Raw genomic sequence first — 19,369 nt, 5'->3', positions numbered from 1 at the left:
TATTTCTGACATACTTTAGCAAAAAGAAGGGAAATAATCTCTCGCCTGTCAGAATCGATTAATCACTGGCAGTGGGAAAACTTAGTGGGTTAGACTATATACTGTAAGTAGATCGTTTTGAGTGGTGCGAAGTTGTGGAGTACAGTGTAGGCTACAATGACAGTGCAGAGGTTTATAACGAAGTCATTTTCACAGACGTTTCTACTTCAACACCTGATTGATCCACTTCAGAGCTACTGTACCTCAGCTCCACCTCAGCTCACCTGGCTTTGGGCTGATGCTCCTTATCGCTCTTTTTCCAATCATCTCTCTGCTCTCGGGTCATCTTTCTACATTCAAATCTTACATTAGAATGAATTGACTGTACTGACGAATGATCAGCTCCTAGAGAGATATTACAACCTACGGCTGCAAATATTGAGGTGGCTTATTCTAATGCTTACCCAATAAAATGCACTAAATCACCAATTTGGTACATCATTGCGCACATGGTAGATTACACATCACAAAACATACTGAGACACATTATAGACAGTAGCCTACAAGTAGCAAAATAGAACTCAATTGATTGAACATGAAATGTATTCCAATATTATTGAAATAGGCCTACAGCCTACTGTTGATATTGGAATGCAGTCATCTCAGTTTTAATTTGAAGCATATTTTATACATTGCTTGTTTGTATCAATTGCAAAGACATTGGCAACTTTGTAGTGTAGTCATTTTTTTTCTGAAGTTATCGGCGGATAAGTGGATGGTGTTGGCAGGCGTTAGATTCCAATGGTTTTGGGAAACAGCTCAGAGATTTAACGATGCTTCTACGAAGGTTCTAAGATGCTTTTGGGAAACTGGGAACTGGTCTGTTGTCATGGAGATAAGAAGGCCTCCCTTGATTTGTGTGTATGTGTGTGTGGAGGCCTGGGAACCTGGCCATAGAAAAAGCTAATTAATCTCCAGGTCTGTTTACAGCGCGTTGAGCAACAGTGCGCTACACACACACACACACACACACACACACACACACACACACACACACCACACACACACACACAATTCCATCTTATTCTCATTCTGGAGGACAGAAAGCATGTCCTCTGCCTCTCATTGCACACAGGAGTTCAGAGAGGAGTGAGTGTGAGTTTGTGTGGCAGCAGGCCACCACAGACTGAGAAGCTCCAATCAGGGGTGTGTGAGGCTTGTGATGGCGGGTGATTGGGGTGGATCAGGTGATCACGTCGCCATGAGACATGAGGGCGAGAGGCAGAGGTGGAGTAATGAGGCGTGGCAGCAGGTGGAGTAAGCCAATCACACTCCTTTAAGAGGCTCAGCGCCCGACACACTCATATCAATCTGGCCATCAATCACACAGAACACACTCGCAGGCACGCACGCACACACACACACACACACACACACACACCACACACACACACACACACACACACACACACACACACACACACACACACACACACACACACACACACACTTTTACATTTGCATTTTAGTTATTTAGCAGACACTTATCTAGAGCAACTTACAGTAGTGAGTGCATACATTTCTCATACTGTTCCCCTGTGGGAATCGAACCCACAACCATGCTCTACCAACTGAGCCACATGGGACACACACTCCAGGGCGAGATTGTGATTGAAAGCCACACAAACCCTCTTGGAAATTACCATTCACTTCTTGAATTAACTGCATTGAAATGGAACTGACTCCAAAATACATCTAGGGGCATTATCCTCCTACACCCAGTGCTCCCTTTTCCCACCCCCACAAAGGGCTCTGTGGGCTAGCTCTCTCCAGACCCTGGCTCTCTGTTCAAAAGCCAGGGGACCAGGTCGGGTTATGGGCTTGGGCTAAGGCTGAATATTTTCCTAGTATTTTACAAATGTTCCATCCCGAGAATAAATCACTTTTCTCCAGGGTAACCCGGTATTTCCCACCAAATCCGGAAGTGCCATTCAAGAGCATATAAAGCATATAAATAGGTCTATGTCTGGATTGGAATAGAGCTTTGATCGAAAATTCAAGCCTGATGCTACCTGAGCCTGATGAGCCATACATTAAATACATTTTATGAGCCATATATTAAATACATTTTATGAGCCATATATTAAATACATTTTATGAGCCCTACATGATTGTGCCGTTATCCAATACATATATGATATAGGCTACTACACATTATTATACACGACAGAAAAACATAAAAGCTCATAGCTATATGCTATCTTAGGTAAATAAATGAAACTAGCTTCAGTAGGCTAATCTTTTAGAGTGAACTGTAATACTGTACTGTATTATATTATATTATATGGACTGGAATTACGCACATCTTTCAAACCATGATAAAGTAGGGAGAGATTCTGGTACAAGTATAGGATAGTAGATGTGATTTTAATTTTGAAATATAATAGGGCCTATTTGTATAATTAATGTTAGCTTACCTCCTCTTTCTCTCTCTATTGTTGCTTCATTCTGTCCTCGCTTTCAACAGTTACATTTGTTTAAGTTTTATTGTTATCAAGCCAAGCTTGATTTTGGAAGAAGCTTAGCTAGATAACTAACTTAGCTAGATAACTAACTATCTACTAAATTAGCAAACCAAATGCACAACTGCAGAGTATTTAGCACATTTTAGATCGTTACCTTAATAGTTGTAAAATATCTAGCTGGCAAACATTTAGCTGTGAATTCCATACTGTAACTAGATCACCTGGTACATGCTGCACAACAGTGACTTACTCACAATTGTGACTGACTTATCTACAAATAATCATGTTGTTATTTATGACGCAGGGTGATTTGTAGATTAGTCAGTTGGCAGTCGCAGCGGGCGTTTTGATGCTCTCGAACACAGCCGTTGTGTGCTAGTAAACAAAAACCATGTGACTGGGGACTACCGGTCAGCTTCATCATGACAGGTGAAATGAAGAACGCGATCTTCCTTATCTCCTAACGTATTGCACAAGTTGACTGCAAGTATTTACTTAAAAAGTAGCTAAAAATATTCAAATGTATTAAAAATATACAGTCGAAGTCAGAAGTTTACATACTTAGCCAAATACATTTAAACTTAGGTCAGTTAAGATCACCACTTTATTTTAAGAATGTGAAATGTCAGAATAATAGTAGAGAGAATGATTTATTTATAGGACCGAGGTCAGGGCTTTGTGATGGCCATTCCAATACCTTGACTTTGTTGTTCTTAAGCCATTTCGCCACAACTTTGGAAGTATGCTTGGGGTCATTGTCCATTTGGAAGACCCATTTGTGACCAAGCTTTAACTTCCTGACTGATGTCTTGAGATGTTTCTTCAATATATCCACATCATTTTCCATCCTCATATGATGCCATCTATTTTGTGAAGTGCACCAGTCCCTCCTGCAGCAAAGCACCCCCACAACATGATGCTGCCACCCCCTGTGCATCACGGTTGGGATGGTGTTCTTCGGTTTGCAAGCCTCCCCCTTTTTCCTCCAAACATAACGATGGTCATTATGGCCAAAAAGTTCTATTTTTGTTTCATCAGACCAGAGGACATTTCTCCAAAAAGTACAATCTTTGTCCCCATGTGCAGCTGCAAACCGTAGTCTGGCTTTTTATGGCGGTTTTGGAGCAGTGGCTTCTTCCTTGCTGAGCGGCCTTTCAGGTTATGTCAATATAGGACTCGTTTTACTGTGGATTTAGATACTTTTGTACCTGTTTCCTCCAGCATCTTCACCAGGTCCTTTCACACCAAATTACATTCATCTCTAGGGGACAGAACGCGTCTCCTTTCTCAGCGGAAGGAGACGGAAGGAGTGTATGTAAACTTCCGACTTCAACTGTATTCCCCAGTATACGGTATACACGGTATACCACCCAAGCCTAGGGCCAATTATATTAATAGCCCTGACTTCATTAATGTTTCAGGCTCAATGATAGGAGCTAGTGTGAGAGGAGACGGATCCACCACAGGGTATGTTAGTAACAGACAGGAACGGTTGGAGGGGGAGCTCTGAAGGACTATTTAAACACAATATCCACATTATCACTTCATATAGACTAAAGTACACAACAGCTGTATGCAGCGATGCAAGAGCAGAGTATGCAAGAGCAGAGTATGTGTGTGTGTGTGTGTGATGTGTGTGTGTGTGTGTGTGTGTGTGTGTGTGTGTGTGTGTGTGTGTGTGTGTGTGTGTGTGTGTGTGTGTGTGTGTGTGTGTGTGTGTGTGTGTGGGGGGGGGGGGGGGGCAACTAGACAGAGGGGGGAAACTAGAGAGCGAGAGGGAGACAAAGAGAGTGAGAAAGGAGGGAGAAAAAATGAGAAGGGGAAAGGAGAGAAAGAGGGAGAAAGAGAGAGAGGTAAGAGGGAGGTACAGGGAAAACTCACAATACAATCACTCTCTCAGAATGAGGACAGAGAGCATGGGAAATGGAAAATGAAATTGTATACACTCCTGTCAAGCATCAAACTAGCAGGAGGACATTGACATTGCTCAGCGGTGGGACATACAAAGTTGGGATTCAAATTGACCTGGGGCGATGGTAAACCCACATCAGAATTTGTTTGTCAGTTATTTTGTGTGATTGTTTAGGTGTGAAGGGAGAGTAGGGGAAGTTTTCTACATTGCTCAGTTCACTGAGCCGGAAAGTTTACTCATTCTCTGCTCTCCTGTATAGTATCAGTAGGAAGGGGAGGATGAGGAAGAAGAGGGCAGGAAGAGGATGAATGGGTGAAGGAGGAAAAGGACAGAGGGCCGTCAGAGTGTGTGTCTCTCAGGCCAGATTGCAGTGCCAGTCTGCAGCACACAGTTATCTGTTCTCATTTATCAGAAAGAGGGAGAGAGAGAGGAAAGGAGCGAGATAAAGAAAGAGACAGAAAAAGAGAGGGGGAGACAAGAGATAGAGACAAAGAGAGGTCGAAATAATTTCCTCATTATCTGTAGCGTTGACAATCCCCCTTCACTATCCCTGTCCAGAATAACTAAAGACAATCACCCACCTCTTCCTTCATACTTCACTCAACTCTGTTTATGCCCCAGATCAAACCAATAAAATATTGATTGCATGTAACAATTCCTCTTTCTCTCTCTGCAAGCTAAATAAGTTTGATGGACAGAATCTCTGTGTGTCTTCCTTAATGCACCAGCGGTGCTGTCTTTTTACACACATCCTTCTTTAAAAAAAGTGACAGCGCACCCAAAATAATTATCCTACTTCGCTTAAAATCTGTTGACCCCTGTTCTGAGATTTTTTGCATTTTCATATGTACATCCCAAAACAAAACTCATTTGAACAGAACAGATAAAGCCGTCACTGTCTAAGAACTAAGCTCTGTTTAAAAATCTGCCCAGCAACAAGATCTTAGCTACAGTATACAGCCAAGGTGCAAGACTCCACTGTCTTTGGGAAGTGTTACAGCTTAGTGGATATACACTCCACAAGGTGGACTTCCTCTCTGGGTGGAACTCAATGAAAAGCAAATTGCAAAGCATATTGCATGTAACAAACAGAGAAGAAAAATGCATTATTTTATATATTATTTTTTCTAGGTAAATTTTTGGGGGAAGCCTGGCTTCCCTTGGCATCCTTATGATGTCCAAGACGGCGTAGCAGTCGGACGTGTGTTTGTCTTATCCTGTGTAAATAGTTTTGTATATATTTTAATCTCACTTTCCATCTACAAACTAAATATACTTTCCTGCAACCAGCCTCACCGAAAATGTGGTACGGATCTGCTATTTTTATACCTTATAACTGGAACCTCCATCGGGAGCTAGCCATCTAACTAGCTACTAGCTATTAGTCATTGTTAGCCACTGCTAGCGGTCTTCACCTTTAGCTCGGACAATACCTGCCAGTCTGCACTGCGCGATATCAACCCAGTGCATATCGGACTGCTTTCCTCTACCACATCACCGGATTCCTGCCGCAAGCTCTAGACCATTACACTGGATCATTGCTAGCTAGCTGCAATCAAGTGGCTATTGTTGGCTAATGCCTCTGTCCTGAAGCAAGCACCAGTTAGCCTTGAGCTAGCCTCGAGCTAGGCCCATCTCCCGGCTAGCCAACGAAGTATACCAGCTAATTCTTGGGCTACAATTCCTCTTTTGCCAATTGGCCTGGACCCCTTTATTGTCAACACGGAGCCCCGCCGATCCATCACGACTGGTCTGCCGATGTAATCGTCCGATGTGGTTTCAACATGCTTTCCCGTTGCAATGTCACCGAAGACCCATCTGCTAGCCCGGGCCCGATAGCTTTCTGAACGCCGTGTCTCCCGCTTGCCTAGCGTAGTAGCGACTACCGAATGGCTCCCTGACTCACCTATTGCTGCTCATTGGACCCTATGATCACTCGGCTACACAGCTGATGCTTGCTGGACTGTTCACTAACACGGTACCTCATTTTTTTCCCCCCCAGCCTCGAACTCAGGTCCCAACATTTACCCGTTGTTGTCTTAGCTCTCCCGATCAACACCTGTGATTGCTTTATGCCTCTCTCTAATGTCAATATACCTTGTCTACTGCTGTTTCTGTTTGTTCTTATTGTTTTATTTCACTGTAGAGCCCCCAGTCCCATTCAACATGCCTTAAATAGCTCCTTTGTCCCACCCCCCACACATGCGGAGACCTCACCTGGCTTAATTGGTGCCTCCAGGAATGCAACCTCTCTCATCGTCACTCAACACCTAGGTTTACCTCCACTGTACTCACATCCTACCATACCCTTGTCTGTACATTATGCCCAGGTAACATCTCCAATCCAAAATCAAATCTAGAATCGGCTTTCTATTTCACAACAAAGCCTCCTTCACTCATGCCGCCAAACTTACCCTAGTAAAACTGACTATCCTGCCGATCCTCGACTTCGGCGACGTCATCTACAAAATAGCTTCCAATACTCTACTCAGCAAACAGGATGCAGTCTATCACAGTGCAATCCGTTTTGTTACCAAATCTCCTTATTCCACCCACCACTGTGACCTGTATGCTCTAGTCGGCTGGCCCTCGCTACATATTCGTCGCCAGACCCACTGGCTCCAGGTCATCAATATGTCTTTGCTAAGTAAAGCCCCGCCTTATCTCAGCTCTCTGGTCACCATAACAGCACCCACCCATAGCACGCGCTCCAGCAGGTATATTTCACTGGTCATCCCCAAAGCCAACATCTTTTTTGGCCGCCTTTCCTTCCAGTTCTCTGCTGCCAATGACTGGAACGAATTGCAAAAATCACTGAAGCTGGAGACTTATATCTCCCTCACTAACTTTAAACATCAGCTGTCAGAGCAGATTATCGATCAATGCACCTGTACACAGCCCATCTGTAAATAGCCCACCCAACTACCTCATCCCCATATTGTTTTTTATTGTTGTTGCTCTTTTGCACCCCAGTATCTCTACCTGCACATCATCATCTGCACAGCTATCACCCCAGTGTTAATGCTAAATTGTAATTATTTCGCCACAATGGCTTATTTATTGCCTTACCTCCCTAATCTTACTACATTTGCACACACTGTATATAGGTTTTTCTAATGCGTGTTGTTTTTTCGCAGTGCTTTGCTTTATCTAGGCCAGGTCGCAGTTGTAAATGAGAACTTGTTCTCAACTGGCCTACCTGGTTAAATAAAGGTGAAATAAAATAAAGAAATAAAATAGACACCACTGGAGCTGACATGATTCCTTGTCAGAGAGAGCCTCCAAGTCTGTCCTACACAATAGATTTCTATCAGAAAGTTCCACATTGTATACTGTATGCATTTATACAGGTGTTGGACTTTACTATTAGTCTACGCATTTAAAGGCACTGACCCCCACTGATAGTCTACCTATTGTCTACACACAGCTATGTATATTGGAAACCAATCGAAGATTTATAACATTTATGTATATAGGGTGTTATGGCCCTTTCCCTCTTGGGAAACTCCCACCTGACACCCCACCTGACCCTGTGTCTCCTCAATCCCCCATCCCTTCCTCCCTCTCTTTTTCTCTCTCTCCCCGCAGAGCGATTCTCCCCTCATCTCATTCATGTTTGAGCGGCCCAGCAGAAACAGAGCCCATGGATTACGCAGATCTTCTAAACGCCACATCCCCAATAGGCCCTGGGGATAATCTCCGAGCGGCTTCAGCTTCTCCAGCTGCAATTCAACAGCCCTGTTTAGAGTGAATCATCATTTCTCCCACAGTACTGTATGCAGAGGGAAATACAATTGTATTATTGCAGTGTATGTGGCTCTGCCTCGCTTGGTAGTAATAAAGTAATGATGCATGATAATGACCATGAAGAATCACTGATAAAGACTCAATCACACAGAGCAGGAGAAGCAAATGGAAGGAACATAGAGTTCTAGTGTACAGAGGCGGTTTGGAAAATAATCCTGCAGCAACAGGAAATGTGAAATATTATGTGGATTATAATTAGGGCAAATAAAGTCTGACATTATAAACTTTAGAATCTTTTTTAAACCTCGAACACTACTGTGCAGGAAAATTCTCAGCAACAGAAGAGTGATCAAATTAAGATCTTACATCTGTAGAGAAAAGGTAACATTAGAACAAGAAGTGTGTGTAGAAGCATTTCGCTACACCCGCAATAACATCTGCTAAACACGTGTATGTGACCAATAACATTTTATTTGAAGAGAGAAAGCCAGACAGCAAAGAAAGAAAAAGACTAAAAGAAGAAAATCCTCTCATCCTCAACTGGAGAGAACGTGGTGTTGAGTCATTACAAATGTGGTCAAGGGTTTGCAGTAATATGCAATTAACCTGATTGCCTTTGGCTGTAATTAATATGGCAAAGACCACAGACAGACAGATAGACACCCTATCTGCTGCAGACACAAGCTGCAGGAAACGAGCAGCAGCCAAAGCCAATTACCATCCACAGTTCTGCAGGATGTTTTCAAACTGAACACAAAACAAGCCAATAACCATACACAGAATGAACCGACAACATGAAATGCATAATGTAAAAATTTTATTCTACATTTTAAAAACTCCAAATGAATCCCTTTTGTTTTTGTTGCCAGAAACTATGAGGAATATCTGTTTTATATGATTAATATTGACATACACAATATGGTCTATGTCATAACAGATTCTAAGAGATCCCAAACTAGCATTACAAATCATATGTTATTCATCGTTTAACATACATTTATCAGGACTTATTGACGTGGCTGTAGTGTTGATTAATCACTGATGCCTTTAGGCCATATTAGTTTAGGATGATCCCCAAATCGAAGGCTGCCGTCCTCAGTCCTCAGACAGTCATGGTGTGTGTGTGTGTGTGTGTGTGTGTGTGTGTGTGTGTGTGTGTGTGTGTGTGTGTGTGTGTGTGTGTGTGTGTGTGTGTGTGTGTGTGTGTGTGTGTGTGTGTGGTCAGTAGATGGCTGATTGATAATCACAGTAGATGGCTGATTGATAATCAATACCTCCCCTCTTAACCTCTGACCCCTCGTCTGTGACTCCTCTACATAAGCAATGACCTGGGAAAAGCAATCCCTCCCCATTGACTTTGCATTTCTCCTCTCCCATACACAACAGTGTCACACAGCTCCAACCCTTAATCTCCTCCTCAAGCCCTCACTGAGCTCCTATCCCCTCAGTGCAGACATCTGTCCATCTTCTACAGTCACAGCTCTCACTGCAGTACAGAACACCATGGCACGGTGCAACTAAGACTCGCTCATTCACACACACATACACACACTACTGTATCACTGTTCCCAACCATTATTACCCTCCACCCTTGACTGAGCCCATGTTCTCTTCACAGTCACACACACCTCAGTGTGACACAGCACTGTGACTGTGCAGCAGAGTACAGCCTAGCCCAGCCTAGCTCCGTCTCTTATCACACAACCCAGTGGAGAGATGAGCTGCCTGGCAGCCTGCCAGTGAGAGAGTCACAAACACTCAGCATCATACTGTCACAGACTGCTGGCTCAGCCTGGTCTTACAAAGCACACACACACACACACACACACACACACACACACACACACACACACACACACACACACACACACACACACACACACACACACACACACACACACACACACACACACGCAACCCCAGTCACACACATTCACTGTTAGTCTCACCTCTGAGCACGGAAAACAGACACGCACTGCGCAGGCACACGCACACACACACACACACACACGCACACGCACACACACACGCGTGCGCTACTCAGAAAACACCATACAGACAAAGTACACACACGCACCTCTGAAAACACCACACACCCTCCCCATTCACACTCTCTTTCACAGACTGGGCCTCATCCTCACCTCTGCAGGCAGGGAACAGCAAGAAACAGGAACCTGGGCACAGCAGGACCATGCAGCTAAACTTCCTCATGCTAAAACTGACTGTGCCATGAAATGTACTGTAGCACAGTCTGACTCCTTTCAAACGCATTGAGAACGAACATGTACCACATCTGTACCACCTATACTGGACATGTACTGTACTATTCATATGAGGCATTTTACTGTTTGCTGATTATGTTTATCAGTTACAGTCAAACAGCACCCTCCGCAGGGCAGGTTCAACCGGATGCTTCCGGTTTTCAGGGGATATTGAAGGAGTGCCTGTGCTGCAACTTCAGCTTTTGGACTATAACACTCCATCTTAACTCCTCCTTCACATTTACTGGATTGGTTGAACAGCGCAGAAGAGAACCTCCCCCTACAATGTTTTTTCTCTTGTCAGGACCAGAAATAAAGCCCGCTCAGGTGTTTCTTGTACGCTTGCAACGTTAGGTTAGTTAAACAGTAACACTGAAATGAGTTGCAATGGATGTGAGAACAAAGAGATGGGACAGAGACAGGCCTTCTGAAGGTCTTAACCTCTGCCCTTTCTTTTGTGAACTTTAACCCCTGACCCCACTCACCGATCTCACAGCTCTCTCCGGAGTAGCCCTGGGGGCAGTAGCAGCTGTAGCCGTCGCCCTCCTGCAGACAGCTGCCTCCATGCAGACAGGGGCTGGTCTGACACGGGTTGTCCTCAGCTGCAGAATGGAGACATAGCAGGGGGGTTAACTGAGGGACTCACATACACACACTCACACACACAGACACACACAGGCATGCACACACACGCACACACACACACGCACGCACGCACGCACGCACGCACGCACGCACACACACACACACAGCTGAAGTCGGAAGTTTACATACACTTAGGTTGGAGTCATTTCAACTCATTTTTCAACCACTCCACACATTTCTTGTTAACAAACTATAGTTTTGGTAACTCAGTTAGGACATCTACTTTGTGCATGACACGTAATTTTCCCAACAATTGTTTACAGACAGATTATTTCAGTTACAATTCACTGTATCACAATTCCAGTGGGTCAGAAGTTGACTGTGCCTTTGAACAACTTTGACAATTCCAGAAAATTATGTCATGGCTTTAGAAGCTTCTGATAGGCTAATTGACATAATTTGAGTCAATTGGAGGTGTACCTGTGGATGTATTTCAAGGCCTACCTTCAAAATCAATGCCTCTTTGCTTGACTTCATGGGAAAATCAAAAGAAATCAGCCAAGACCTCCATAAGTCTGGTTCATCCTTGGGAGCAATTTCCAAACACCTGAAGGTACCACGTTCATCTGTACAAACAATAGTACGCAAGTATAAACACCATGGGACCATGCAGCCGTCATACCGCTCAGGAAGGAGATGTGTTCTGTCTCCTAGAGATGAATGTGCTTTGGTGCAAAAAGTACAAATCAATCCCAGAACAACAGCAAAGGACCTTGTGAAGATGCTGGAGGAAACGGGTACAAAAGTATCTATATCCACAGTAAAACGGTGTAGAACTGCACATGGGGACAAAGATCATACGTTTTGGAGAAATGTCCTCTGGTCTGATGAAACAAAAATAGAACTGTTTGGCCATAATGACCATCGTTATGTTTGGAGGAAAAAGGGGGAGGCTTGCAAGCCAAAGAACACCATCCCAACCGTGATGCACAGGGGGTGACAGCATCATGTTGTGGGGGTGCTTTGCTGCAGGAGGGACTGGTGCACTTCACAAAATAGATGACATCATGAGGATGGAAAATTATGTGGACATATTGAAGCAACATCTCAACACATCAGTCAGGAAGTTAAAGCTTGGTGGCAAATGGGTCTTCCAAATGACAATGACCCCAAGCATACTTCCAAAGTTGTGGCAAAATGGCTTACGGAAAACAAAGTCAAGGTATTGGAGTGGCCATCACAAAGCCCTGACCTCAATCCTATAGAAAATGTGTGGGAAGAACTGAAAAAGCGTGTGCGAGCAAGGAGGCCTACAAACCTGACTCAGTTACACCAACTCTGTCAGGAGGAATGGGCCAAAATTCACACAGCTTATTGTGTGAAGCTTGTGGAAAGTTACCCGAAACGTTTGACCCAAGTTAAACAATTTAAAGGCAATGCTACCAAATACTAATTGAGTGTATGTAAACTTCTGACCCACTGGGAATGTGATGAAAGAAATAAAAACTGAAATAAATAATTCTCTCTACTATTATTCTGACATTTCACATTCTTAAAATAAAGTGGTGATCCTAACTGACCTAGAACATGATATTTTTACTAGGATTAAATGTCAGGAATTGTTAAAAACTGAGTTTAAATGTATTTGGCGAAGGTGTATGTAAACTTCCGAGTTCAACTGTATATATACTTGTGAGGACTTTGTGAGGACTTTTTGAGGACCAACTATTGATTCCCATTCAAAATCCTATTTTCCCTAACCCGTAACCCTAAATCTAAACCTAACCCTAAAACTAACCCTAACCCAAACCTTAACCCCTAAATCTAATCCCAACTCCTAACCCTGACCCTAAACCTAACCCCTAACCCTAAACCTAACCTCTGCGCCTAAAATGTGACCCGATTCAGGAAACTAGGCGTATGTCACAAGTCACGACTTCACAGGAGAGCCGTTTGAACGTAAAAAATATATTTTTTATCAAAATGTGTTTTTTGGCAGAAATGCCTTCTCGAACTTGTGAACTTTCATATGCCTTAATAACGACCTTGCATGCCATCTGTAAATACAAATAAAATGGTTAAATTACAAGTCTTGTTGGTTAAGCCACAGAAAAAGGTAACAACCTTCCCACTAGCCATGATTGGCTGAGATAATGCGTGGGCTGGACATGCCGAGAGAGGAGTTTGGATTGGCCAGCCATATAGAGGGCTTCTGTTTATTTGAGCTCGTCAGTCTGTGTTGGTAATCCTGTCGAACGTGGCTTTTAAAATTTTTTATTGTGTAGTGGAGCTGCATAAGTGTTGCTCTCCGCTTTCTGGAGGATCAAGTTTTTAAATCAGCGGAATTATAGTATGATAGCTAAAGAGATGGAGAAAACACCTGTCTCCGGATTACATCTTCAAACTAAGGGTAGCCGTGGTATGGCATTACTGACAGGGAGACACGTCCATCATGCATGATGATGTATACAGGTAAGATTGTTTATACAGGTAAGCTACATTTTCAGATATTACACATTTCTAATTTTGACAGAAAGTGGTTTCATTTCAAGCTAAAGTGTACTGTTAGCTAGCTAGCTAACGTTAGCTGGCTGGCTCCCTAGCTGATGTTAGTATTCGTTCCCCAGAGCTGTTTGCTTTTCTAATGTTAGCTAGCTGGTTGGTTAGCTCCCAGCACTGTGGTATTGTTGGCACTTTGTTCATTGTTAATTAACTAGCTAATGTTAGCTAGCTGGCTCGTTAGCTAACGTTATGTGACGTGTGTACAACACCCATTGAATATGGACGGTGTCAATAAACGTCTGTAAAGAAGTGTGATGAAATTGTTGCCAGGAGAGCTGGTTAGGCTGTTTTCATGTTATCCAGAGGTAAACAAATCATCGAACAGACTGTCAAGTGTGCGCTCCAAGAGCATAACGAGATGGGTGGGGCTAAAGCTTAAGAGGGTGTGAACGATGCTGAATGGGTGTAGACAAAGAAGAGCTCTTCACTAGATACCAAAACATTCAATGGCGATTTTCTCAAAAGTGAGTTTACAAGTTTATCAACTTTCAAAGCAGAATTACTTTCCCATTGTTCCGCAAATGCAGTGTATGATAAACAATGTTGTAGGGCTGAGTCTCTACTTTTATCCAATGTAAAAAAACAGCATTTCAAATTTTACTAGATAAGACCGAATCCATGTCGTGAGTCACAAATAGACTTTTTACAAGTGAGGACTTAGTTGGTTTACTATTCTTTGGTACTCATGAGCATAGTAAAATGTGCGCACACACACACACACACACACACACACACAGCTCATCAGTGGGCTGTGCAGAGAAAACAGTCCCATCTGCTGTGGGCCCTGTCTGGAGCTGTGTATTCAGACACACACACCACACACACACACACACACACACACACACACACACACACACACACACACACACACACACACACACACACACACACACACACACACACACACACGCACACACACACACACGCACACACACACACACGCACACATGTTAACTGGCACATAACCAATGGAGCAGGTTTGGATTTGTTCACCAAACACCCTGCCACGCTCACCATCCCAAGCAGGGCTAAACAAGCCACTGTCAGAGGTGTGTTTCTCTTCAGTTATGTTGGTATAAGAAGGAAGAGCAATACCTAATCCTTCCCCAACTAAAACAGAACCATTCCATGCCTCTGTGGCTTTCTCTGATATAACCTTTAGCTATTGAAAAGCTTTAGCTTGAGAAACAATAGCGAAGATAGATAGACAATCTATCTGACAGGTCCTTCATAGAGTACTTCACTCTCTGTCACACCCTCCTCGCCGTTCAAGAGAGCGACAGGAGACCATGAGAGAGAAAGAGAAAGACAGAGAATGAGAGAGAAAGAGAGAGAGCGAGAAAGAGAGACAGAGAGTGAAAGAGAGAGAGAGAGAGAGAGGGAGATAGAGAGAAAGACAGACAGAAGAAAACCCGGCAGTGTGTCTGACTTTCCACAAGGTGATAGATTGGCTGCTGCTCTGTCTGTCTGCCCACTGTTTATCATGACGGATGCTCGACAGGGGGGAGGACAATGTGTGCCGCCTGCCCCGCCCGCCCACGTCCCTCTGATGAGCCGGGTCCTCATAAATTACCTGATCATTATCCAGTCAGGCACCCTCGCGGCCGCCTCTTTTTATGGTACATTACTGCGCCGTTGCAAGGTAATAAACACGTTTTATTTCGCAAGGCTATAACTCCAAGCGCTGTTCTTCAAGGGAAATGTTTTGGAGATAAATGGTGAGATAGAGGAGATTAAGTCGTAATTATAAGGACGGCGTTGGAGTTTGACAAGGACGGTTGCACAGCTGTAGGTGTTAAAGCTTGTTTCGTGGCTGTGTGGAGAGCTTGCTAGATTAAGTGTGGTTTTATTAGCCAATCCAGATAGGTTTCCAGGCGAAGACACAATCTGACTGGGCATCTAATGCACTGCATCTGTTCTCCAGCATTATAATACCCAGGCTAACTCATCTGTTCTCCAGCGTTGTAATACCCAGGCTAACTCATCGGTTCTCTAGCATTATTATACCCAGCCTAACTCGTCTTTTCTCCAGTATTATAATACCCAGGCTAACTCCTCTGTTCTCCAGCGTTATAATACCCAGACTACCTCATCTGTTCTCCAGCGTTATAATAACCAGGCTACCTCATCTGTTCTCCAGCGTTATAATACCCAGGCTACCTCATCTGTTCTCCAGCATTATAGTACCCAGGCTACCTCATCTGTTCTCCAGCGTTATAATACCCAGGCTAACTCATCTGTTCTCCAGCGTTATAATACCCAGGCTAACTCATCTGTTCTCCAGTGTTATAATACCCAGGCTAACTCATCTGTTCTCCAGTGTTATAATACCCAGGCTAACTCATCTGTTCTCCAGTGTTATAATACCCAGGCTAACTCATCTGTTCTCCAGCATTATAATACCCAGACTACCTCATTTGTTCTCCAGCATTATAGTACACAGGCTACCTCATCTGTTCTCCAGCGATATAATACCCAGGCTAACTCATCTGTTCTCCAGCATTATAATACCCAGGCTAACTCATCTGTTCTCCAGCATTATAATACCCAGGCTAACTCATCTGTTCTCTAGCATTATAATACCCAGGCTAACTCATCTGTTCTCTAGCATTATAATACCCAGGCTAACTCATCTGTTCTCCAGCATTATAATACCCAGACTACCTCATTTGTTCTCCAGCATTATAGTACCCAGGCTACCTCATCTGTTCTCCAGCGTTATAATAACCAGGCTACCTCATCTGTTCTCCAGCGTTATAATACCCAGGCTACCTCATTTGTTCTCCAGCATTATAATACCCAGACTACCTAATTTGTTCTCCAGCATTATAGTACCCAGGCTACCTCATCTGTTCTCCAGCGTTATAATACCCAGGCTAACTCATCTGTTCTCCAGCGTTATAATACCCATGCTAACTCATCTGTTCTCCAGCGTTATAATACCCAGGCTACCTCATCTGTTCTCCAGCATTATAATACCCAGACTACCTCATCTGTTCTCCAGCGTTATAATACCCAGGCTAACTCATCTGTTCTCCAGTGTTATAATACCCAGGCTAACTCATCTGTTCTCCAGCGTTATAATACCCAGGCTACCTCATCTGTTCTCCAGCATTATAATACCCAGACTACCTCATCTGTTCTCCAGCGTTATAATACCCAGGCTAACTCATCTGTTCTCCAGCGTTATAATACCCAGGCTAAGTCATCTGTTCTCCAGTGTTATAATACCCAGGCTAAGTCATCTGTTCTCCAGTGTTATAGTACCCAGACTACCTCATCTGTTCTCCAGCGTTATAATACCCAGGCTAACTCATCTGTTCTCCAGCGTTATAATACCCAGGCTACCTCATCTGTTCTCCAGCATTATAATACCCAGACTAACTCATCTGTTCTCCAGCGTTATAATACCCAGGCTAACTCATCTGTTCTCCAGTGTTATAATACCCAGGCTAAGTCATCTGTTCTCCAGCGTTATAATACCCAGACTACCTCATCTGTTCTCCAGCGTTATAATAACCAGGCTACCTCATCTGTTCTCCAGTGTTATAATACCCAGGCTAACTCATCTGTTCTCCAGTGTTATAATACCCAGGCTACCTCATCTGTTCTCTAGTATTATAATACCCAGGCTAACTCATCTGTTCTCTAGTATTATAATACCCAGACTAACTCATCTGTTCTGTAGTATTATAATACCCAGGCTAACTCATCTGTTCTCCAGTGTTATAATACCCAGGCTAACTCATCTGTTCTCCAGTGTTATAATACCCAGGCTAACTCATCTGTTCTCCAGTGTTATAATACGCAGGCTAACTCATCTGTTCTCCAGCATTATAATACCCAGACTACCTCATTTGTTCTCCAGCATTATAATACCCAGGCTAACTCATCTGTTCTCCAGCATTATAATACCCAGACTACCTAATTTGTTCTCCAGCGTTATAATACCCAGGCTAACTCATCTGTTCTCCAGCATTATAATACCCAGACTAACTCATCTGTTCTCTAGTATTATAATACCCAGGCTAACTCATCTGTTCTCTAGTATTATAATACCCAGGCTAACTCATCTGTTCTCCAGTGTTATAATACCCAGGCTAACTCATCTGTTCTCCAGCATTATAATACCCAGACTAACTCATCTGTTCTCTAGTATTATAATACCCAGGCTAACTCATCTGTTCTCTAGTATTATAATACCCAGGCTAACTCATCTGTTCTCCAGCGTTATAATACCCAGGCTAACTCATCTGTTCTCCAGTGTTATAATACCCAGGCTAACTCATCTGTTCTCTAGTATTATAATACCCAGGCTAACTCATCTGTTCTCTAGTATTATAATACCTAGGCTAACTCATCTGTTCTCCAGTGTTATAATACCCAGGCTAACTCATCTGTTCTCCAGCATTATAATACCCAGACTAACTCATCTGTTCTCTAGTATTATAATACCCAGGCTAACTCATCTGTTCTCTAGTATTATAATACCCAGGCTAACTCATCTGTTCTCCAGCGTTATAATACCCAGGCTAACTCATCTGTTCTCCAGTGTTATAATACCCAGGCTAAGTCATCTGTTCTCCAGCGTTATAATACCCAGACTACCTCATCTGTTCTCCAGCGTTATAATAACCAGGCTACCTCATCTGTTCTCCAGTGTTATAATACCCAGGCTAACTCATCTGTTCTCCAGTGTTATAATACCCAGGCTACCTCATCTGTTCTCTAGTATTATAATACCCAGGCTAACTCATCTGTTCTCTAGTATTATAATACCCAGACTAACTCATCTGTTCTCTAGTATTATAATACCCAGGCTAACTCATCTGTTCTCCAGTGTTATAATACCCAGGCTAACTCATCTGTTCTCCAGTGTTATAATACCCAGGCTAACTCATCTGTTCTCCAGTGTTATAATACGCAGGCTAACTCATCTGTTCTCCAGCATTATAATACCCAGACTACCTCATTTGTTCTCCAGCACTATAATACCCAGGCTAACTCATCTGTTCTCCAGCATTATAATACCCAGACTACCTAATTTGTTCTCCAGCGTTATAATACCCAGGCTAACTCATCTGTTCTCCAGCATTATAATACCCAGACTAACTCATCTGTTCTCTAGTATTATAATACCCAGGCTAACTCATCTGTTCTCTAGTATTATAATACCCAGGCTAACTCATCTGTTCTCCAGTGTTATAATACCCAGGCTAACTCATCTGTTCTCCAGCATTATAATACCCAGACTAACTCATCTGTTCTCTAGTATTATAATACCCAGGCTAACTCATCTGTTCTCTAGTATTATAATACCCAGGCTAACTCATCTGTTCTCCAGCGTTATAATACCCAGGCTAACTCATCTGTTCTCCAGTGTTATAATACCCAGGCTAACTCATCTGTTCTCTAGTATTATAATACCCAGGCTAACTCATCTGTTCTCTAGTATTATAATACCCAGGCTAACTCATCTGTTCTCCAGTGTTATAATACCCAGGCTAACTCATCTGTTCTCCAGCATTATAATACCCAGACTAACTCATCTGTTCTCTAGTATTATAATACCCAGGCTAACTCATCTGTTCTCTAGTATTATAATACCCAGGCTAACTCATCTGTTCTCCAGCGTTATAATACCCAGGCTAACTCATCTGTTCTCCAGTGTTATAATACCCAGGCTAACTCATCTGTTCTCCAGTGTTATAATACCCAGGCTAAGTCATCTGTTCTCCAGCGTTATAATACCCAGACTACCTCATCTGTTCTCCAGCGTTATAATAACCAGGCTACCT

General features: G+C 43.2%; 1 protein-coding gene across 1 annotated transcript in view; it reads right to left on the bottom strand.

Moving 5' to 3' along the window:
- ncanb (neurocan b) overlaps window positions 1-19,369 on the bottom strand; it is a 254,548-nt gene that overhangs the window by 75,947 nt on the left and 159,232 nt on the right. Inside the window, exon 10 of the mRNA XM_045697231.2 lies at window positions 10,910-11,026. Coding sequence (XP_045553187.2) covers window positions 10,910-11,026 — 117 coding nt within the window. The remainder of the gene's footprint in view (window positions 1-10,909; window positions 11,027-19,369) is intronic.

This window comes from Salmo salar, chromosome 16 (assembly GCF_965601325.2).
Source record: "Salmo salar chromosome 16, fSalSal1, whole genome shotgun sequence".
Lineage (NCBI taxonomy): Eukaryota > Metazoa > Chordata > Actinopteri > Salmoniformes > Salmonidae > Salmo > Salmo salar.
This window is presented reverse-complemented; position numbering and strand designations above follow the sequence as displayed.